Source organism: Trachurus japonicus, chromosome 17 (genome assembly GCF_045865225.1).
Source record: "Trachurus japonicus isolate A0001 chromosome 17, Traja_1.0".
NCBI lineage: Eukaryota > Metazoa > Chordata > Actinopteri > Carangiformes > Carangidae > Trachurus > Trachurus japonicus.
This window is the reverse complement of record NC_140923.1, coordinates 11527872-11551200: the sequence shown is the minus strand read 5'-3', so window position 1 is coordinate 11551200 and position 23329 is coordinate 11527872. Positions and strand designations below refer to the sequence as shown.

The 23329-nt window shown below is 41.6% G+C and overlaps 2 protein-coding genes across 2 annotated transcripts in view; both read left to right on the top strand.

The window, feature by feature from the left end:
- LOC146970182 (uncharacterized) overlaps nucleotides 1-10390 on the top strand; it is a 14876-nt gene extending 4486 nt beyond the window's left edge. Inside the window, exons 3-5 of the mRNA XM_085804661.1 lie at nucleotides 4591-5295; nucleotides 8028-8240; nucleotides 8426-10390. Coding sequence (XP_085660787.1) covers nucleotides 4591-5295; nucleotides 8028-8240; nucleotides 8426-8940 — 1433 coding nt within the window. The 3' untranslated portion in view covers nucleotides 8941-10390. The remainder of the gene's footprint in view (nucleotides 1-4590; nucleotides 5296-8027; nucleotides 8241-8425) is intronic.
- A 4198-nt stretch (nucleotides 10391-14588) lies between these two features.
- LOC146970181 (uncharacterized) lies at nucleotides 14589-20503 on the top strand. Its single transcript, XM_085803699.1, has 4 exons — nucleotides 14589-14992; nucleotides 15225-15289; nucleotides 18360-18453; nucleotides 19224-20503. Exons 1-4 carry the CDS (start codon nucleotides 14785-14787, stop codon nucleotides 20276-20278), a joined length of 1422 nt encoding a protein of 473 aa, XP_085659825.1. The 5' UTR covers nucleotides 14589-14784; the 3' UTR covers nucleotides 20279-20503.
- Nucleotides 20504-23329: the final 2826 nt, after the last annotated feature.

Sequence of the window (23329 nt, the reverse complement as noted above, 5' to 3'; positions counted from 1 at the left end):
TTTAACTCTGTCCTGGTCTATAAGCTAGCTCACTTTTCTCTCCATGTTAGCTCATGGATTTTTACATTTCACTGTTGTTTTAGTTAAAGGGATAGTTCAACATTTTGGCGAATTGGCTCATTACCATAATCCCTATAGTCATAGCAGTAGGTTTATTACCTTTAATTGTCGGTGCAAGCTATTTTTAGAACAGCGGAGCAGAGCCGTGAGCTGCTCAGAGCTACGCTACGGAGGCTAATGGGATTTCTTGGTTTCCCTCATCAAACTCATCAAATACACAATCCAACAACTCCACAACGCTCTGGTGGACAAGTTGTGACCTGCACATTCACCACGCTGTGAGATAATAACACAACGTTACCACACAGAGTTGTTTTAGAGGGAAATTTATGCAAAAAGCAACTCTGCCTCGTAGCGTTCCGTTATTATCTCATTGGGCCAATTTGCCAAAATGATGAACTATCCCTTTAAATAATCAGTGCAGTCAAACGTTTAGCAAGCTGTTCATATTCAATCAGTCGACCTCCTCTCTGTCAAAATGATGCCTTGTTCTGAACAGATACGTCGAAAGCAGCAGCAGCAGCAGCAGCAGTCATCTGTCAGCCCCCACCTCCACCTCCACCTCCACCTCCACCTCCACCTGCCCCGGTGCCGCCACATGAGGAACGAGGTGTGTTGAATTAATAATAATGATTAACTTTATTACAGTCTCAAATGTCAGATAAGAACAAAAAACAATGCACACAAAAGATGAATCTATTATTATGGAAAAGATTAATTAAAATAAATGAAATAAAAATCATTACAAACAAATTAATGGTTTAAAAAGCATATATACATATTGTTAAAATTCAGCAATCACTGAAATAGAAGTGCAGTAGGAACAGAGGATACAATTTGTGGTGTGTGCAGCAGACTGGGTGACTGCTCTTCATCCAATCAGAGAAGTTTACCTGTTCTAGAAATCAGAAGATGAAATAGATTAATGACCATTTAACCTTGTATATGTATTTTTTCACCCAAAATCCAATGCCACCACCTGCGAGTCAACTATCATTCACAAATATAGAAACAATAGTCAAAAATATCATCAAAATGCATGGTTTTATGTAAAATAACATCAAAAATGTTCACAGGCCTCCCTGAGAATGACGTTTAGTTTATTATATCTTTGTAGGTTTATGGTGTCGAAGCTTTTATTTTGAAGGTCCCCTCTGAGCCGTCATTTGTATTCTTGTGTTATTTTCGTCCTCTGTCTTGGAGTCTCGGTTCAGTTCACACTTGGGAACTCTCTGTCTGTGACATTCCTCTGAGCAGAGAGAAAAAAAACTGTGAACTTTGAAGTGAGATGACAGTAAACGTGTGGGGGCGGGGCGGGGTGGGAGTGGGAGTGGGGGGCGTTAGGGACTTGAACGTGTCTCGCTGACAGCTGGATCTGCCTGAATGGTTTCTAAGAAGCTGCTCTGTTCGATCCCCTCCTGGGGGGCGACGCTGCACAGGCTGACCTCTATTAGATGATAATTATCAGGGTCACGTCTCAGTTCATGTTCGTGCAGAAACTGTGAAATAAATCTCCGTCAAGACCCCTCGGGTACTTTCACTCTTTTGTTCTTCTAATTGTTTTTTTTGTTTTTTTTAATAGTGCCATGTAGTGTAAAGACATACAGTTACTACAGACAAACTACAAGGGTGCAACGTGGGTGACTAACAAATAACAGTATCATACCAACAAGACTTCAAATAGGCAAACAGAAAGGAGACAAGAACAAAACAAGACACACAATAAAGTTAGTAAATTTCATAGTAAAATGAAAAAAGAGAAGAAAAGAAAAAAGTATATATATATATATATATATATATATAATGAAGAAATAAATACAAATAGAATGCGAAAATAAAAAATAAAAGGTAGGTAAAGGTTTAGGCTATTTTTCTCTTGTGAGAGTGTGTATGTACGTGTGCATGTATGTGTGTGTGTGTGTGTGTGCACATGTGTGAATGACTTCTTGTGTGAGATTGCAGAGAAAGTACAGAGGGAATGAGAGAATGTGATGGAAGCATGAGATGGAGGTGGAGACAAGGGGGAAGAGACAGGAAAAAGTAAAATAGTCTCTTAAAGCAGAAGTAAGTGGTCCGGTCGTTTTCGCTAATGCTGCGTTCCAGGCAGGCTTTTGAAATCGTAAATTACAGCTTCAAGTCACAACTTACGACTTTGTAGCGTTCCAGGCAACCCACTCCTGTTTTTCCGACCTGTTTTACCGGTGAAAGTCACTATAACGGCCACTCGTAACTTCCAACCGGTGAACTCGTACCAGATCGAACTGGTACGACTTCACGGTCGGAAAAATACGAGTTTCCTTGAACGCACCATAACAGTCCTCGTCCCTACGTCACCACATTCAGGCGCATCCCTTGGCTGCACACACAGCCCTGCATGCCGTTCTCTCTCCTCATTGGATAAAAACTGTAGGATACGATAAATGTTTTCTCCTCGGCTCAGAGCAGAGCAGAGTGACTGACAGACCCGTGTTTCGGTCCAAACACTCTATGTAAGTGATTGCTGTCGGAAGATATAACTATTTAAGACTTATATGAACACAAATATATCACTTACTTCTGCTTTAAGAAAGAATAGGGGGTAACATTGTTTTAGACCCCCAGCTTGCCCCGGGGGCCACTGGGAGGAGGGCGGGACTGGAGGGGTATCAATTAATTAATCATTCTTTCTCTTTTCTTTTCATTTTCCCTTCCTTCCCTGATTTGGGTTCATTTTGTTTGTTTTATTCTTTCTCTTTTAGAAAAAATATTGGATTTAATTATTTAATTCTCAGTTTCTTCTAATTGTTAACATCGCAGAAATAAGATAGGACGATAAGTGGGGTCTGAGCTGCAGCAGTGCAGTGCAGTGCCCCCATCTGTCCAAGAAGCACCCACCCCCCCGTGTGCACACAGAGAGATGGAGCAAAGTACGTCTTCATTTCCTGCAGGAAACCGTTCAGCAGAGTTGGTAAACCACTCAGCTGCCGGTGCTTCTCTCTCTGTCGGTGATAAACGACGTCCTGAACAGTCGTCACGCTCAGTCAACACAGTCAAAGTTGCACCTGCACCTCCGTAGGAATGTGTCATTTCTTTAAGGCGGTCAAAGTTACTACACCACCACCAGCCATGTTGCGTTCAGGATCAGATATATCGACTTCTTTTGAACTTCAGCAGATCATCTTTTACCACAGGAGCGTTTCCTTTTACGCTGGAAGTCGCAGCTCAGACGAGTTGAAAAACAAACACACAAGTCGAATCAATGGTCGATTTGATGCAACGAAACGAAAATATAACGATTTCATACCTGGAAATGTTCAATTTCAATGCAAACTATTTATAAGGTTTTTAAAAAGCCGTACAAACTTAGAACAAAAACATGTCACGTGCACCAAAACCAACAGGCCGTAGCCACTGCTAGCTATTGTTAACAAGACCAGGGTTTCCGCTACATGTAATTGATCGTGGCGCACCGCCATGGCAAAATGAAAGCCGCCACACCTTCAGAATGATGTTTTTAAAAAAAAATTATTTTATTTAGATGTTAAAACAATGTAAAGCATGTTTTCCACTACCAGTTACCATTACTTTGCAGCCCTTTCCACTACACAATTACAGCTCTACTCGACTTGGTTTAGGTGCTTTTCTATCACAGCTGAGTCCTTCACAGTTCCTCCTCAGCGGCTACGGCCGCGTCGTCTTGCTCTCTTTTTTCGATCCTCTCATCAGCTCCAAACTCATTCGTCTACACCTTGTTAACGGGCCACAAGGTGTCATTTGACTCAGGTGAAAGAACAACAACAGTCTCAGTACAGATCAGTTGGCGCTGCTGCTGGTTTGTTTTTAAAATTAGCGGGTTTGATTCTGTGCTAGTGGAAAAGCAAAACAAACAAACCGGTAGAGATGTGTTGAGCAGAATCACGCTAGTGGAAAAGGGCCATAAATAATAACCCCCCTAAAGTGTCTCAATCCGCTGGGTTTATCAATAAGCAACGTTGACGAGCCACCGCCTGCATAATGCCCAGGGATAAGAATTAAACAGTGTTATGTAGTATGTGGATGACTCTTATGTGCAACAATGGGCTCTTTGCACAGCTCCACTACTTCCTGAACTTAATGCTGCTCCTTTATTTCCTGTTTAACATTATTGGACAAACTGATAAACCCAGGTGTGTCTGAGTAGTCACAATGGTCAGACACACCTGGATTGTTCAGGACGTAGTGGAGCTGTGCAAAGAGCCCATTATGAGAGAGTTTTCACTACTGTTGACGTGAGTGGCAGCCATCTTGAATTCTTATGTCGGGCCTTGTGCGACTCGTCCAACTTTCAGAGTCTGAGATCCGACTTCGGGGACGTTCAAGATCACAATTCCAATTCCGAGCTTGGAAAATCCAAGAAAGTACAACTGGAGTTGTCTGAGTAAATAGTATGTAGAGCTGCCACCACGCGATTGGCCTGTTAGATATTTGCATTAACGAGCAGTTGGACAGGTGTGTGATGTAGTGGTACAGTGGCTGATGAGTGCAGGTGATGACTTCTCTCTTCTCACACAGGTATCCAGTCCGGACCAGCTGAGCTTCAAGTCGGCAAACAGAAGCCGGTTCCTGAGGTGAATCCGTGCACGGACACACAGGTACAGACGGAGGACGTGTCCCCGACTCCTGTCCAGGTGAAGTCTGAGCCCGTGGAGGAGAACGTGACACAGCCGCTGTTTCATGGAGCAGCCGAGCAGACGAACGGCGGCGGCAGCGACCACCTCGGAGAGACCTTCCCAGCGTTTGAGAGAGACAATCAGCAGCCGTGGATGTCCTCCAGACTACACGGACAAAACAACACAGACCTGAGCGGCGGAGAATATCTCAGCGCCTCGGCCCAGAGCGTGACCTCGTCCTTCCCCGGGATGGCTCAGCTGCTCTCGGCGCCGGTCGAAGCCTCTTACGGCTCCTTCTCCTACTCTGGGAAACCGTACGGGGCCATGGACACGCTCCTCATGTCGGGCGAGGCCGGGGGGCTGCACGGCGGCGTGACGGACGCCTCGCTGAACCACTACCGGCAGAGGAGGAACAGGTCTTTTCAGGTGATCAAACCGAAGAAGTGTTTCGCCTGCTCGTACTGCGGCAAAGTGTTCGAGCGCGCTGCCCACCTGGAGAGACACCTACGGATCCACACCGGGGAGAAGCCGTACGGCTGCCACATCTGCGGCCGCTGCTTCAACCAGAAGAGCAGCCTCAAGGGCCACATGAGGACGCACAGGAACGGTACGGATGCAGTAATAATATAACGATATATCGATACCAAGGACGTAACTTTGGGTTAAAGGGATAGTTCAACATTTTGGCAAATTGACCTATAATCCCTATAGTCATAGCAGTAGGTTCGTTACCTTTAATTGTCGGTGCAAGCTATTTTTAGAACAGAGGAGCAGAGCCGCGAGCTGCTCAGAGCTACGCTACGGAGGCTCATTATGGGATTTCTTGGTTTCCCTCATCGAATTCATCAAATACACAATCCAACAACTCCAAAACGTTCTCGTGGACGAAGTTGTTTTAGAGGGAAATACAGAGTCTGCTTGCTGAAAAACTGTCCCTGAAGGCAACGTGCATCAGCGGTTTTGCATGAATTTCCCTCTAAAACAACTCTGTGTGGTAACGTTGTGTTATTATCTCATAGCGTGGTGAATGTGCAGGTCACAACTTGTCCACCAGAGCGTTGTGGAGTTGTTGGATTGTGTATTTTATGAGTTTGATGAGGGAAACCAAGAAATCCCATGAGCCTCCGTAGCGTAGCTCTGAGCAGCTCGCGGCTCTGCTCCGCCGTTCTAAAAATAGCTTGCACCGACAATTAAAGGTAACGAACCTACTGCTATGACTATAGGGATTATGACAATGGGCCAATTTGCCAAAATGTTGAACTATCCCTTTAAGACAACAATTCACTTGTAGGGTTGCACATCTCTCTGTGATAAACGATTCGATATGAATCTAGATACACAGATTACGATTCGATTCAAAAACGATATCCTTTTAATACAGACCGATTCGATCCGATTCGATACAGTGTAGGACGATTCGATTCTACGGTTAATATTTGTTGTAGGCTAGATATTTTATAAAATAAAGAATTGACTATCTTACAGTAGTACTACAATATTTTTTCAAATATATCCCCAAGCATTGTTGCTTTAAAGCACTGGCAAAAAAAAGAAAGAAGAAAAAGAGAATAACAACAAAATCACATGTCAATGTATTTATTCTTTGTCATGGACCAATATCTGTGAGAACGTTTTTGTAATTAGCCCTTTTCCACCGAGCTGGTTCCGGTGCTTGTTCGGAGCCAGTGCCTGCTCAGCACCAGTTCTTGGTTCAGCACCAACTCCTTGCTGGGTCAGAGCTAAGAACCGGTTCTTCCAGGGGCTGGCAGCGGAGTTGCCTTAGCAACAAGACTGCTACGTATTACGTTTGTTTATCGATGAAGCTAACTAGCTGAGCTACAGGCGGTGGCTAACAGCAGCTAACGCTCATATCAAAATATACGTCGAAACGTAGTTGCCGGTCGCGGCGATTACAGCAAAGACGGCTGCTTTTTTTCAGCCGGGTTTAGAGTTATCGCTCATTAATAGCCTAGTCTATGCTTCCACGTCGGGTCCAGTGTTCAACACCCGCAGGTCGGACCAGGTTGTCTACCTGTAGCAGGCAGCAGAGACAGGAGCAGCTCCTGGATGGGGAGTGTGCTAATAGCAGCAGCAAAGCTAACATCAGGACGTCATCTGTTAAACCCCCCGTCCCCTCCGTTATTGGACACAACATGAAACTACTCCAGTTAGCGAATCGTGTTGTAACAAAGATATTCGCAGGAAAAAAATTGTTTATACGTGGCCCGTTGATTGATTTATGAGCTATTAAAGACACCGCTAACGGCTAAGCACTCTAGCCCATAGCGATAACCGGTTCATGACTCTACAACCGATTCATCTAGGAATTCATGGCTAATTTGTATCGATTCAGGAGGCTGCTACCGATACAGCCGAATCTCTCACTTGTTAAACCGAATATCCGGTCGCATCGGTTTATCGTTCACAACCCTATTCACTTGCTCACTGAATGATACATATTACTATTACCTTTTTTGACAGTTTCTTTTATACGACGAACCAATTATTTAAAATAGTTTGTTGCCCATGTGGCTCTATTCATTATGTTACTGAGCAGAATATGTGCTTGACCAATTATGACCGGTTATATTGGCTGGATTTGACATAACCCCCACCCCCTTAAAGGGATAGTAGCATTTTTTTAAAGTGGGGTTGTATGATCTACAAATAGCCCCTAAGTACTTTAATTGCAGTAGAAGACTCTCTGCACTCCTCCCGTTAGCAACGCCAGCCCATAATAGCCCTGCCCAGAGATTTACAACATACATTGTTGTGAACGGACCCAAAGAAACGGCCTATTTTCACGGCCTAAAAGAGGTTTTACCTGAAAAAAATTACACAGTTTCATTGTTCGCTATAATATAATTTTTTCCAGCCCTTCAAAGTGCAGGAAAAACACAGTTTTTATTTGGACCTAACCAACTGCTGATTGGCGGGCCCTAACCCTGGGCGGAGGGATACGTAAGTTGGTTAGGTCCAAATAAACACTGTGTTTTTCCTGGGGCTGGAAAAAATTATATTATAGCGAACAATGGAACTGTGTTTTTTTTTTTCATGTAAAACCTCTTTTAGGCCACGAAAATAGGCCGTTTCTTTGGGTCCATTCACAACAATGTATTTTGTAAATCTCTGGGCAGGGCTATTATGGGCTGGCGTTGCTAACGGGAGGAGTGCAGAGAGTCTTCTACTGCAATTAAAGTACTTAGGGGCTATTTGTAGATCATACAACCCCACTTTAAAAAAATGCTACTATCCCTTTAAATTGTTCCCTTGATGTAAATAGAAGTGAAATAAAAATGCAGTTGTAAAGTTATTTTAACTCTGTTTTCCTCTCTAAAGGGGAGAACACAGATTTGCTGGAGACTCGTCACCTGACGCTCACGATGCCCGGCGATCCCCCGCCGCTGGAGCCCCCGACCGGCCTGGCAGCAGCTTTCGAGGACCAGTTAGCGGCCGGCGAGGCGGCCGGCGAGCCCACGGTGATGGTGAAGGTGGAGGATTTTGAGAGTCTGAGTCAGGCGGGGATGGACGACGACGGCACCGGGGCTCCAGGTATATATTTATTTCTTTTTTTATTCTGTGTTTTAATACACTATGTGTTTTTTATGTCTTCATGTATTTTTACTCAGTGTTTGTGATCTGTGTTGTTGTGTGTGTTGTCTTGCTGCTGCTCTGTGACATTTTAAATTTCCCCTCGAGGATTAAATAAAGTATTTCTAATTCTAATTCTAATTCAGACCCGAGTCGGCTGTGGTCCACGTCGGGACTGGAGAAGAAAGGCGACGTCACAGAGCAGACGGTGTGCGTGCTGCTACACGACGTCAAATACGACCTCAGTCCTGCTGCTGCTGCTGCTGTGGCGGCCAATCAGCAGCGGGGATTCTCACCACCTATCAAAGATCTGCCTTTTCTAGACGGCAAAGAGAAGCAGGAGGAGATGATGCACGAGGATCAGTTTTCAGTGATGGGGATGCAGCAGCAGCCGAGCAGCGCCGACCTGAGTCTACAGGACCACGACATCATCCAGGAGGTGACAGTGAGCGGTTACGTTGCCGTGGGCGACCAGACTCGGGGGAGAACTGCTTATGAATTCAACATGACCACCGTGGGCGACCATGAGGGCTGCGGCCCCGACAACACCACCGCCACCAACACCACTGCACAGAACTGCTACATATGCTCGAGTTGTGGGCAAAGCTTTGGTAGTTTCAACTTATTTCAGCGACATCAGTGTAAAAGTGTCACTGAGTGAAGATGAAATAAAATCAATGAGGAAAAATACACAAATGTCAAAGTGCACTAGTTCATTAATGATCACAGCCGACAGAACAAAGTGACAAATCAATAAAAACTCGTCACGCGTCCGAAAAACTTCCAAAGGTTGAAGAGCAGAAATGATAAAGTTTCAATTTTCAGCTTGAAGTAAAAAAAAAAAAAGTCACATTTCAAATATTTTGCACAAAATGTTTTGCTGCAACTCTGACTCATTAAGCAACATTTTTTTTCTTTTTCTTTTTCTTTTTTTTTAGAAATGATTTAACATTGTTAAACACTTGCTGCTTAATTTACACCCGGTCACTTTACTGGTCTAATTTAAATGAGACATGTTTGTATTTGATGAAAGGCCAAGTATCAATTTCTTAATGAAAAGATTTTAAGTTTCCTGATCCATACAGTCATTATGTCCAACTATTTGTATTTATGTATATTTTTTCATAATTGGCAAATAATCAGTCAATAACAAAATTATTTTCTTTTCTTTAGCATAAAATAAGATTTGGTGGGAAAAAATCCTAAAATGTTAGGTGGTGGAATTATTTTATCCTTAAAAAAAAATCTTCTTTTGATACTGTTTTTCCACAGCACAATTTTGACCAAGCTCTGGAAAAGTGTAGCCTTCATCAGTGTACTGTTACTTAAAAATGTGTCATAACGCCTGAAGGGTGCAGAGCAGCGAGGACACTCGGAGTTAAACCTCATTGTTGAGGTTGTTAAAAATATTTGTTGATATTGAAACAAACTGACAGAATGAAGCTTGTCTTAAATAAAACTGAACAAACTCTGTTCATTGAGGCTGTTTACATCAAACTACCATTGCCTGAGACTTTAAATCCACCACACCGCCCTCTAAAGTCATGTGTTCCTTAGAAAAGTAAAGCACTACAAGCTCATGTTAAATGATATGCAGCAGAAACTGTGCATTATGCATAACTAAAGAAACATGAAATACCTCAGTGATATTCATAATTATGAAGAATTTGAAGCGTCTCTTCGGAGTATTTGATATTTATTTTGTTGGATATATTTTTGTAAGTGATGTCATTGGTCAATGGCAGAAAGTGTCAGATAACACAGACAGTGTTAAGTGTATGAAAGGTCAGTTGAGTAAATTGAGAAAGGTCCTGGATGAACAGTGAAGCTTTTAATTGTTCACAGCAGGTGATTGGACTTTATCGAGGGAGACATGAATCCCTCTGTATCACTGTGTGATGAGTGCCTACTTTTTTTTTTACATAAACCTGCCACTGCAGTGTTAATTCCTTTCAAAAACATGTTACAAAGTCAAAGGACTGTTTTTGTTCCTTAATTTATAGTATTTTTTCAGTTTGCTTTACATTGCTGAACTGATCAGTATTTGTCAGTGTATTAATTATAGCATGATTCACGGGTATCACATGACTTTTACATTTTTACAGTTAATCACATGATACAGGATTATGAACTACATTGGAAAAGATTTTTTTGAAGAAATTTCAAAATCTTTTTTTTTTGTTTGCATTTTCACATTTTCAAATAAATTCAAAACTAAGTCAATTAAATTGTGTCATCCATCACTGGTTATTTTTTAATATTGATGATTAGTGTGAATAAATAGTTGAATGGTAAATCTTTCCTTCACCCTATTCTTTCACATTCCCTTCTTTTCTTCCAGGGGTTCAACATCCATGAAATAGGGTTAAAAAAAACACTTAAATACCAGCTGGTTTGTTTTAAGCTGGACATTTTGATCAGTCTTAACTATTGATTTGTTTTTGTCACTGATTCATCTACAGTCAAACCTTTTTCTGATCATAAAGGACCAGTCTGTCTGATTAAGTGGTATTCAGCAGGAGGTTGTAGATTTTCTTCCAGGCCTTTAGGAGAAACTACGGTGGCCTTCAGGTAATTTTTATAAATATGAAAATTCCTTTCTAGCACTGTAATAGAAGACGTGGTCCCTTTATGAAGAGCTCATGAAAACGCAATTATAGTTTTACTTTGTATATAAATTATGTCTTATATAAATATGAATAATAATATGTATGCCAACAGATTTAAAAAAGGTGTCATCACCAAATGTTTTATTGATGTTTGACCAAAAGTCTGACATCTAAATATTCAGTTTACAGTGAGATATGACATGCAGCTAATTTTTTCTTTTGATAATTTTAGAATTTAGTTCACATTTTGCTAAAAATAAATTTGACAATTGTTGAAATTACATCAAAATAGTTTTTGATTTCTCATACTTCTTGATACACTGTTTGCTTACTAGTGAACTAATCAAGTTACTACTACTAATCTACAATTGACTTGTAGAGGTAACTGTAGACTACTTTTAAATGGTTAAAGTAGCAAAATAGCAAATGCAGCCGTCACTGGGAAAATGTAAGGGACACAATAGGGATTAAGGGACAGAGATTGAAATGTTCCCTCATCTTTTCACATCATTCATCAAGCAATTTCACCACTGTAACTTCAGGTCATAGTTGCTGGGCAAAATAAAGGCAATATTGATTTATATTATAGTATATGATATTATATAGTTTTCAGTGTTGGGGAGACTTAAAGGGATACTTCACCCAAAATCGATAATTCACCAATTTTCTACTCACCATCATGCCAAGGAAGGGGCTTGGAGAACTTTCAGAGTCATCAAAATGCTTTAGGAGATCCAGGGGGGGTTTTCATATAATGGTGGCGGATAGAGTTCACTTTTGAATCGTCCAAAACACACACTATGAAACATCCAGATACCTCCATACTGCTCGTCCGTACTGACCCAAGTGTCCTGAAGCCGCCACATGAAAAAGTTGTTCTGAAAAATTTAATTTGATCTCTGTTTTTATCCTTGTTGTAGCAGCAGCTCAGTGGCTTTTACTGCGAGATGTTTGTTGGTCGTTGTAAACCATAGGATGTTTGATGTAAACACAGAAGAACAACTCGCAGTAAATCTCGTGCAGCCACTGGGAGATACAGAGATCAAATCATTTTTTTCCTAACAACTTTTTCAATACACACCCATCTAGAATATGTCTACCTCTTTGTATTTTTTATTACATTTTGTGTTGACTGATTTACATTTCTTATTTACAGGTGAGTATTGGGGTAGGATTTTCATTTTCTCTTTACATTACCCAACATGTCTTTTTTTAAAGTGTATTTTTGGGGCATTTTTGCCTTTAATTGATAGGTTAATGGAGAGAGACAGGAAATGGGGAGGCAGAGAGAGGGGGAATGACATGCAGCAAGGGGCCGCCTGAGTCGGGATTCGATACAAGGTCGGCTGCAGGGAGGAGGCCATAGTCCTCCCTGCAGCTATCTATAGATTGTCTAGATTAAATATTATAGATAGATTAACATGTCAATGGTGAACCTACAATATGTTGACCAAAAATGTCAGCTTTAAAAAAATAAATAAAACTGAATTGAGAGGCATATTTTTTTTGCTGGCATGTGAATTTTTTGTAGGCTATTATATTTTGTTCCATATAGGCTACATGTTGATTTATTTAACACTGAGTTAAATGAGTATGGGTAGTTGCTAAAGCTACTTATTTTTAGCCGTAGTTTTACAAACTACATTTCTCCAGGGATAGAAATGTAGTTTGTTCAAACTACTGCCAGGCTGAACTACATGTAGTCTGTATTACAAGCTTCACTTCAAAGTAGCTTCCCCAACACTACTAGTCAGGGCCGTTGCTAGGAATTCTGGGCCCCCTTAAAGAATACTAAAGTGGGCCCCTCCCCCTAACTTTTCCTTTTTTCCCCTTAGACTATGTATGTATTATCATTTTTTATTTAGCCTTCTTTGTCTTGATGCTAATGCAGCATTACACTGCAAAAACTCAAGTATCTTAGCAAGAATATTTGTCTTATTTCTAGTCAAAATGTAATTTCTAGTCAAAACAAATGTCATTATACTTAAAATAAGACACATCATATTAAAAGTAGCTTGTTTTTAGACACTTTTTTACTTCTTTCAAGCATATTTTCACTTGGAATAAGGGACTGTTCGTTATTTATCATCAGTGCCACCGGAGGGATTCACGGGACTTTTTTTTTTTTTTACATGACCCCCCTGTCGGAGTCAGTAAATTTTAACATGACCCTGCATTAAGCCTTATCAAAAGATACATGACCCCCCCCCCCCCCCCCCCCAGCCATCGACACGATCGCATCACGTAGCGCGTGACACTACATTATTTCATTTTGACAACCATGTGTGCAACACCTTCTCATCACAATGCCATTTATCAGCTGTTATTAAAATCCAACTCATCAATAACAGAATCGCGATTTTGGACCAGCTCACATTACACAACAAGCCATTAACAATTAATCCACACTCAAACCGAAGCAACAATAATGTGAACTGCACTCAACAACGTATTATTGCAAGGTTTACGACAGATATGATAGACAACTGTGTGTGTGTGTGTGTGTGTGTGTGTGTGTGTGTGTAAGAAAGAGAGAGAGAGAGAGAGAGAGAGAGAGAGAGAGAGAGAGAGAGAGAGAGAGAGAGAGAGAGAAAGTCTGTAACCTGTTAGCTGTTAGCTACCGTAGCTCAGGCGTCGGTCTCCCGTCAGGTAAAAGCTGCCGTTTATTCCTCAAATGAAGCTCATTAAGTTGTTGAGCCTCTCTGGTACAGTTATCCATCACTGCTGTTGAATTAGCCGCTAAACTGCTGGACGCTAAAACCGAGGGGGGCGTCTGTTTGTTTACAATTCACGAAAGCAACGTGAACGTACGTGCTGCTCAGACTATGTAGAGTTACGCAATGAGGCAGGCAGGCAGCGTAGCCTCTGTACGGTACTGAAGTTAAACTCACTCACCCATAAAAGACGTGCTAAGCCGCGGGCGAAACCCTTATTGAGTTCTTGGTGAAGCGGTTAGCATCTTCGCCTGCGGTGCGGGAGACTCGGGTTCGAACCCCACTCAGGGCAGATCAGAACAATATAAAATAACGTTGTGATTTAGGGGCCGTTACTCTCATTGTCATCAGTGCTTGCAACTTTGAAATGTCCCGTTTTTGTTTTGTTTTTGTTTTTTTGCGAGCATTGCAGTGTCCTCCAGACAAAATGTTGAATGACCCCCCCTCGCTGACCTTTTTTTTTTAGTGGACCCACCCCTCAACAAAGAATATTATGACATGACCCCCCCCCATTTTCCTCCGGTGGCCCATTCCATAAATAACGAACGGTCCCTAAGTAGAAAAAATCTGATAGTGGAGCAAGTTTTTCTTCCTTATTACAAGCACAAAAAACTTACTTTCACTGGCAGATTTTTCTATTTATTGTGAATTTAAGTGAAAATGATCTAAAAACAGGTTAATTTTTAGGTAATAAGTCTTATTTTAAGTGGAAAGAGATTAGTTTTGACTAGAAATGAGACATTTGGACAAGAAATAAGACAAATATTCTTGGACAGATGTTGAGTTTTTACAGTGTACTATGAGTATTAGTCAGGGTCTTACGCAGAATAAATCAGTCATACAAAGATTAGACTACTGGGGTTTTTTATGGGCCCCACTGGGCGCTGGGCCCCTAGAGTTATCATCACCTTTCTCCCCTATACAACGGCCCCGCTACTAGTTTTATCTCTCCTCTTCCAGTTCCTTGTTAGTTGTAAAATGTCACTGCGCTTCTACTTCCGTATTTACGGTAAATCCCTCCGCCACACGGAAGAAAGCGTCCAGTTAGCTTTAGCTAGAAACACACAGGGATGTAATATTTTCTAGTGCGTCGGTTCTTTTTGCAATTAAGGGAAAAAAATACAGCGCGGAAGAACCTTTTTATTATATATTTTTACGTCGTGTGACTTTATGTAAATAAACATGGCGACGTGTATTCCCTTCCAGACGCAGTTATCCTCAATAATGGAGGTGCTGGTGAAGACAGCAGTGGTGGAGATATCCAAACTAGTCGATGACAAATGTGCGTTTATGCATCTTGAAATATCCCGAAAGCAAAGCGAGATCGAGATGCTGAGGAGGAAACTGTTGATGATGGAGAATAAACACGCGCAGCTGCAGCGCGGCTTCGGTAAGATGCTTTTAATTAGTCATCATAATTAACGACTTAATGAATGATGCATGTGCATGTAGAAGTGTCAGAAAACACCCAAACAACATCCCACCAAGCAGGAGCACTGTTTATGTTTATGCATTGCTTTACCTAATTCTGTTCCACATATTCCTGTTCCTCATTGGGAATAAAACACATTTCACTTTGCTCTGCTTGTTTTTAATTTCATGTTTTCATCTTCTGCACACAGAAAACTACATGGACCGAGGAACTGATGTGGGGGGTAACTGTCCACATCCCACAGGAGATATTAAGGTCTGTGTTGTTTTCACTACACCCCCAAAAAACTTTGATATATGTAATGTAACTAATAATATCCCACAGTGTGTAGATTTACCTGAATCAAGTCTGGATTAGCTACGACCACGAAGAAGGAGGATGAGGCAGCTGTACCCAGGGGCTCCTCTAGACCTCAGGGGGTCCCCTGGGGGCCCTGCTGGGTTTGGTGGGGCAATTGTTTATTAAAAACTGTTTGTGATGATGTGCAACTTAAAATATGCACAAAATATCAGCTGGTTTAAAAAGGTTGGACCTGCTTTACTCTACAAAGATTAGATGGACACAGATTCAGGATAAAAATGTAGGCTATCTTGTTGGTTGTTTTCTTTGGGTCTCTGTTACTCTGATGATCCCCGTCCCTGCAGCCCAGAATAGAGGCTGAGGTTTGATGATCAAGGGATGCTTGAAATGCTGGAACATACATTAAAGAGGAACTATGCTACATTTTTACCTTAATTAAACAGCTTCAGAGCAACTGTGATGGTTAAATCATTGACATGTAACTAGTTCCAGGGAGGATGGAGGCTCTCTGCCTTCCACCTAGTGTCTCTCGAAGTAGAGAAGATCAGCGCCTCCGACCCGGTGTCCCAGCTCTCGTCTCTGCAGCACCACCACACAAACGCACCCTGTAATCTCTTGTTTATGACAGATAAGACTCCACAAATATACACATCGTACCATCGTATATGATAACTAACGTTATCCACCGCTCCATGGGTTGATTTCTCGCCGGCTTCGTTGTAAATAATGAACATGGCCGAGAGGAGGGTTAGCAAAACAGAGGAAAAGCGTCCGGACTTCCATAGTTCTTCTTTAAAGCTGCTGTCTGTCTGTCTGTCTGTCTTTTTTCTAATCAGAGATAACATCCCAAAACCTATTTGTGCCAATACCAACACTGACTACGTTTACATGCAGTCAATAACCCTTTCATAACCGGAATATTAATAGTAACAGTAATAGTTATATTAGCAATAACCCGGTTGCACACGGCCACGTAAACACCAATAACCCTTTTGAAAAACTGGAATATGCTAATATCCTGGTTTTTAAAAACCCGAAAATGACCCCTGGGTTACTCCTTTTCTAACCCGAATATTTGGTCATGTATACGCCTGTGGGGATATCCCCATCGAAAGGAACATTAATTTGTGTTGTGAACATCATGTCTTTTGTAGACGGTAGAAAGTACTGGGATAGCGAGATCGCCGTGCTGCTGTTGGTGTTGTTTTTGGATACAGGAAGAAGCTGAATGATGTGCATTGTGTAAGGCAAGGCAAGGCATCTTTATTTATATAGCGCATTTCATACCAAGGCAACTCAATGTGCTTTACATAAAGACAAAACATTAAAAAAAAAGAAGCATAAGAACAAACAAAACACTAAAAACAGAGTTAAAAGCAAGAGCAAATAAAAGTAAAGTAAAATAAAAGAAAATAGATAAAGTTTTGAGTTCTCAGCTATAAGCACGTGAAAAGAGAAATGTTTTTAACCTGGATTTAAAAGTGCAGTTGGGGCTGATCTCAGTTCTGCTGGTAGTTTGCTCCAGTTGTGAGCAGCATCACAGCTAAATGCTGCTTCACCATGTCTGGTCTGAACTCTGAGCTCCACTATCTGACCTGAGTCAGTAGATCTCAGAGCTCTACTGGGTGTAGATTGTTTTTATTTTCTCCGTGCATGGCTGTTTTGATGGGGATATCCCAATTGATTACAATGACCATGTATACGGGAGTTCCCTGTCTGCTCACACATGTAAACGGGTTTTTCCGAATGTTTCAGAAACCGGAATATTGACCTTGACCCGAATATTGACTGCATGTAAACATAGTCACTGACTCTGATCTATGGGTTTTTATATGTTACGTAAAGGTGTAGTAAACCCAGCGTAGCACTTTTTATTTAAAGCCCTTCTGCTGAAGAATTGTTTTTGCTCTTGGGCTCCCCCTACAGTTTAACAGTGTAATCCTATTAACAGTACATCAGTCATAAATTGAAGCCTTTTTAACGGGCAAAGACATTGCTGAATGGTCCAGTAACAAGATGGCGTCGGCCTTTCATCCTGTGTTTTGAGGACATGGTGCAGTAATACCAGGCTAGTAGGGAGCGCTGTGTCTATGTCTGGGGCCATTCTTCCTGTTAGGAGTCACTGAAAAATAGACACATAATGTTGCTTTAAAAGACCTAAAAATATGTATCAAATGCATTGAAATGAAGTATATTCCCAAATCCTTTGCATGAGTTAGCCATCTGCTAACACCCTTCTCTTCAAAAGAAGCTGAGAAACCAGCTGCACACTACTTCCACAGGCAAACAGCAGACTAGCTGGGTTAGCATTTAGCATTTAGCAGCTACAGAGTCAGATATTTCCCTCGAGGTTGTTGGAAGCCATAGATATATATATACTGACTAGATGCCGCGTTCTGCTTCTCAGCGTACGTCAATAGCGCCGCCATCTTGGTCCGGGGTTCTGACCATAGCCATAATATACGTCTGACCAGCAGTCAGACCCAGTCAGACGCTTGTAGAACAAATTTCAGTGTATTTATGCATGTGGGTGTGTGTCTGAGTATCTAAGTGTATGTTTAATACATAATACATAAAAATGTTTCAACATTTTTTGTTGTTGTTGTTGTATCATAAATATATGTCTGACATTTATAATAAACCAAACGTCTTGAAAATCGGTTGAATATTCGGTGAGTTATGGCGATTTTAATGGTTGATAGACGTCTGCCTCTGTTGACTAGACAGGGCTTCCCCCTGACCAAGATGGCGGCCGCGTTGACGTATTCCACTCAATAGAGTTGCCTAGGAACGCGGCATCTAGTCAGTATATATATCTATGGTTGGAAGCAATGCAGAGCTAAAAGTAGTGTCAGTATTAAAGTTATAATCATCATTGTGACAGAAATATAACTGTAAACACTGGTACTGTATTTCTCTGTGCATAATGATCAGTCTTTATGTCCATGTGTGTTTGGAGTTTGTGGTGCGTTCAAGTGGCCTTAAAAACAAATCTGAAGTGTAACCCACCCTCCTCTCGTTCTAGTTTCCAGAGATTGAAGAAGCCACAGTTTCCTTCACGATAAAAGAAGAGAGTCCAGATGAACCACTGTGGATCAGTGACGCTGCTGGACCCATCGGTGAGTTTGTGCAGGAAGGAATTATATTTCCTTATATCCTACCCATACTAAACCGATCTTTATTCTTCAAAAAAGAGCTGTAAGGATTATCACTAAGCCAAATTATAGAGAATCATCAAATGAATTATTTATTAAATTAAGGGCCTTCAAATTTATGGATTTAGTGGATTATAAAATAGCATTGATAATGTACAAAGTGTATAACAACTTGTTACCTTGTAAAATTGTAATCATGATTAAAAAAAGGGAATGTAGATATGAGCTCCGACGGAAACGTATGATGGAAAAAACAAAGTCCAGGACTAAAATAAAAGATCAATGTATTTCTGTAAGGGGTGTAAATATATGGAATGCACTTGATGACGATTTGAAGATGTGCCAGTCAATGTATGAATTCAAACGTTTGTTTAAGAATAAGGTATTTGATAAATATGAGAGATGTGGTTGACGTAGCTGACACTATTATGGAATTATGTTTTGGGATATTGTGCAAAACGATATGATTTCTGTTTGATGTTTTGAATGATGTGATCTGATGAAGTTGATCATGTAAGAAGGGTAGGCGAAAAGAAGCGATAGCTTCAGCCTAATCCTTTTCGGTTTGGCTCTTTTCTAGTTGAACTGATGTTTTCTGTTGGACTTTTAACTTTGAATGACCTGACCCAAATAAACACATTTTCATTCATTTTCATTCATTCATTTCAATATCAACACTTTTTGGGGTCGAAACGAAACCTCAGCTCACGGTTCCTTCTGAATTTACCCTTCAGGTGCCGCCGTCCAGTACCAGAACCCGGGCACCGCTGCGCCAGACGGCCAGCAGCTGGACGAGGAGCATCAGATGAACCACTCGGAGGTCGCCAGGCTGAAAACCTCCCAGTTCGGCGACTTGTACAACAACACCGGTCAGCACACCGGAGACATCGGAGGCCTTCACTTCACCGTGAAGACGGAGAAGGAGGAGAACCGGTCGGGCCTGGGTCAGGACGGCTGCCAGCACGGCGCCGCCGGGAAGCAGACCCAACTCGCCGCCGACTTCTCCATGGACGACAGAGAGAATCAGCTCTGGTCGTCCATCATCGAAGGGAACGACATCGACGCGGAGTTCCCGGACTTCTCCAGCGTGGTGGAGGAATACTCCAACACCTTCCCCGAGCATTCGGACGCGCACGTGGTCTCCAGCACCAGCAAGTCGGCCAGCGTCCAGCAGGCGTCGTCTCAGCGGCCCTGCAACGGGATCTACAGCGGCGGCGAGTATCAGAAGGACGTCGTCGCGCAGTCGTCCGGTTTCCAAGGCGGCAGACCTCAGGCGGTGCACGTGGGACACATGAGGCAGCAGCCGAACGAACACGCGGAGAGGGAGGCGGCTGCAGGCAGAGACACGCCGGCCCTCACGCACAACGCTTACACCCCCGGTGGCGGCGGCGGTGGAGGTGGAGGCGGTTACCACTCTCACGCCCCCCACAGGCCGTTCTCGGGCGCGGCACGCGGCTACGTCTGCTCGCAGTGCGGGAAGGCGTTCGGCCGCCTGCACCAGTTCAAGCTGCACCAGCAGAGCCACAAGAGGAAGCGTGCGTTCTGGTGCACGGTGTGCGGGAAGAGCTTCCAGTGCTCGTCGCACCTCAGCATCCACCACCGGACGCACACGGGCGAGAAGCCGTACGGCTGCGGACAGTGCGGGAAGAGGTTCACGCAGCAGAGCAGCCTGAGGGTGCACCAGCGCACGCACAGCGGGGAGCGGCCGTACAGCTGCTCGCAGTGCGGGAAGACCTTCATCCTGATGCACCATCTGAAACGGCATCGAATCATCCACACGTACAGCTGAGGAGCAGACGTGTGTGTGTTAGTGTGTGAGTGTGTGTGTGTGTGTGTGTGTGAGAGTGATGTGAACGGACACATGATCCTTAAAATGAAATCAGAAAGTGAACAAACTTTAAATATTTTGGGGCTGGGATTTGTAAGCTTGTGGACTTGCTCACTGACTTTCTATATTAATGCATATTTTACTATGCAAAATCCATCTGGATGGGTTTAAAGATGTTTGCTTCTTCTTTTCTTCTTTCTTTCTTTTTAAAAAAAAAATACTTGTTTTATAATTATGAAAATGTGAAATTTATTGAACCACACCCTCGACAGAATTCAAACACTTCAGCATTTTTAACTTAACTTCCAAAGCTAGAAACCCAAAAAAGAAAAACAAGGTCTGAATTGTAGAGCCATTAAAGATAAAAAAAAAAAAAATCCTGAAGATTTTCCTGGTACACTTTCACAGATGCTGTTTTTCTCACTCTGTTTTAGCTTCTCCTGTAGAAATGAGCCTTATTTCATCTCAGCACCGAGACTGTAGAAGCACAAGATGATCATTGGTCCCCGTTGAGTTTCCCCTTTACACGCTTACACGTGGATCATCGACGCAGCTCTCAGGTTTATGTTTTGATGTCAACATTGGTTTTAAAAAACAAAAAAAATCCTGCCTGACAGTTGTTTCAAGTTTCATTTCCCATCAATCAGCCGCTCTTTGCTATGATTCATATTAAAGCATCGTTAAAATCAACAGCTGGAATTTCTTTTTTTAAATTTTATTTTACTGTTGATGTGTCACTGTCACAAGTTTCTCTCGTTATTTTAGACGTCACACTTCGTTCATTCTGTCAATAACCAAACTATTTCTGTTCCTCAAACTTGTTCTCGACATCAATTGTCAGTTTTAGGTCTCAGTTCATCACTGCTCCCATTAGTTTAACACATTGAGCTTTTAAACTGACGGCTGCAAAGTATTTTATAAAGGACAAATGTGAAAAATACCCAGAACCTTGCAAATATATATATACTATATACAGCTCTGGAAAAAATTAAGAGACTACTCCAAAATCTTCTTAGTACTCAACTCAACTCAACTCAACTTTATTTATAGAGCCCTTATAATAAATCAGCATCTGTACATGTGTGGCAGCCATTCAATTTCAGGGTCTATTGAATTTAAACACAAGCACATCTCATTCTACTTAATGCTTTACTGATGAGGTCTGAACCAAATTTTATAAGGAAGATTATAAAAACCACTGCTGCGATCACAAATGGGGGTTATTCTACCAATGTTGATCTCTGAACTCTACACACGTTAAAAAATGAGTGTTGTGTTGTTTAAAAGGACCTCGAACAATGCAAAGAAAACAATTCTTTGCATTGTTAGGAGCATTACAACGTCTCGTGCCTTTCAATATAAGTTATTTTTCAAAATAAAAGACATGTCCAACATCAGATGTGCATTAAATATTATTTACTTTTTTGACCAGCTGTCCGCGACCCATCCAGAACGGGTCCGCGACCCACTTTTGGGTCCCGACCCACCAGTTGAGAACCACTTGCTCTAAATGACAATATTTTTATTTCAAATTTGGAAGAAATGTTGTCAGTGGTTTATGGAATAAAATAAAAGTGTTAATTTTACTTAAACACACAGTAAAACCAGAAAAACTGGTCTCTTCTGAAGTGGTCTCCTAAGTTTTTCCTGTGAAATCCTCACAGTGAAGACGCTGAATCCCATGTTTACTTGATAAGTGGTGATCAATCTACAGTACTATCAACTGACTCATCAACTCTTGTTTCACCGTCACTACAGTTGTCATCTTGTCACTGCAGGAGGAGTCGGCAGCAGAGGGCAGTGTAACTCCTCTACATCACCACAGAGCACAGAGGGAACTGTGATCCTGCAGAAACAGGAGCTTCACACCAACAACTTCCTGTTTTTACATTGAGATAGTTCTATTTCTTCTCTATCTAAATGCATCCAGCTGAACTTTTATTAATGTTTGGCTGCAGCAGCTTGTCACCTTATTATTGTCTTCTACCCGTTGTCGTCTTCTTCTCAGTTGCTGGTGTCTCTGGCGTTTCCACTGTGCAGGTGAATCTCTGATGTAACTGCAGGTCAGTGGGTTTTAGTTTGGTGTTGGGACAGTTGTTATACAGGTGGTGTAAACACAGCTCAGCAGCAGCGGCCAGTGCTAGAGACACTTCCTGTTTTCATAGGTGTCGTTGGTTTGCAGCCTGGAAGAATGAGCAGCCGCCATGTTTGTACTGTCACTTAATAACCTGTAGAGATTCACTGCAGACACTTGTTTTCCACTGAGGGAAGTTGCATCAGTGCAGCTTTTGTCTATAAAAGATTATTGAAATACAAATCAAACATAATGAGACATAAAATCACTCATGATATGATTTTTTCATATTATGAAATCATCCTCATCTTTATTTACATCCCATGATGTTAACAATTCAAAAATAACATTTTAAAAAATCAAAAATTCATAATCTTTTAAAAATATATAGGCTATGCTTGTTGAAATTTGAAGTGAATACCAAAACATATACATCAATGCACAGATATTAACAACAATAACATTAACAACAATAATCATAACAGATCATACATTTATTGAACTAATAGTCAAATAAAATGAAAAAGAATAAAAGGCAGGATCAATTCAAATCAATTTTAATAAAAACTCTCCCAGATACAAACCTTTATGTCAACCTTCTCCAAACTCTGAATGATGCTGCTTCTACATTTTTCCAACATTGTGCAAGTCTCTCTGGTTAAATTAGTAAGTGAACTTCACACCCGTTTAATTCACTTATAATTAATTGTATTTGAATGACAGTGTAAACAATCCACAGCACCGCCGGCTCAAACAAGCAGCTGTTAATACACAAACTCCACCCGCCTCATATACAGTATTACCTCACCTCATATTTTACAATGTACGTAATCACCCTAATTAAATTCAGAAATTCAAAGTGTGTGTGTGTATAGGTGTGTATATATCCCTCGTTCCCTCGCTCCCTCGTTCCCTCCTTTCTTTTCCTTTGCACTAAT

Coding starts and splice junctions, on each gene's coding strand:
- LOC146970181 (XM_085803699.1), top strand. CDS start 14,785: ATGGCGACGTGTATTCCCTTCCAGACGCAGTTATCCTCAATAATGGAG. Junction 14,993..15,224: donor GCAGCTGCAGCGCGGCTTCG/GTAAGATGCTTT, acceptor TTCTGCACACAG/AAAACTACATGGACCGAGGA. Junction 18,454..19,223: donor TGACGCTGCTGGACCCATCG/GTGAGTTTGTGC, acceptor TTTACCCTTCAG/GTGCCGCCGTCCAGTACCAG.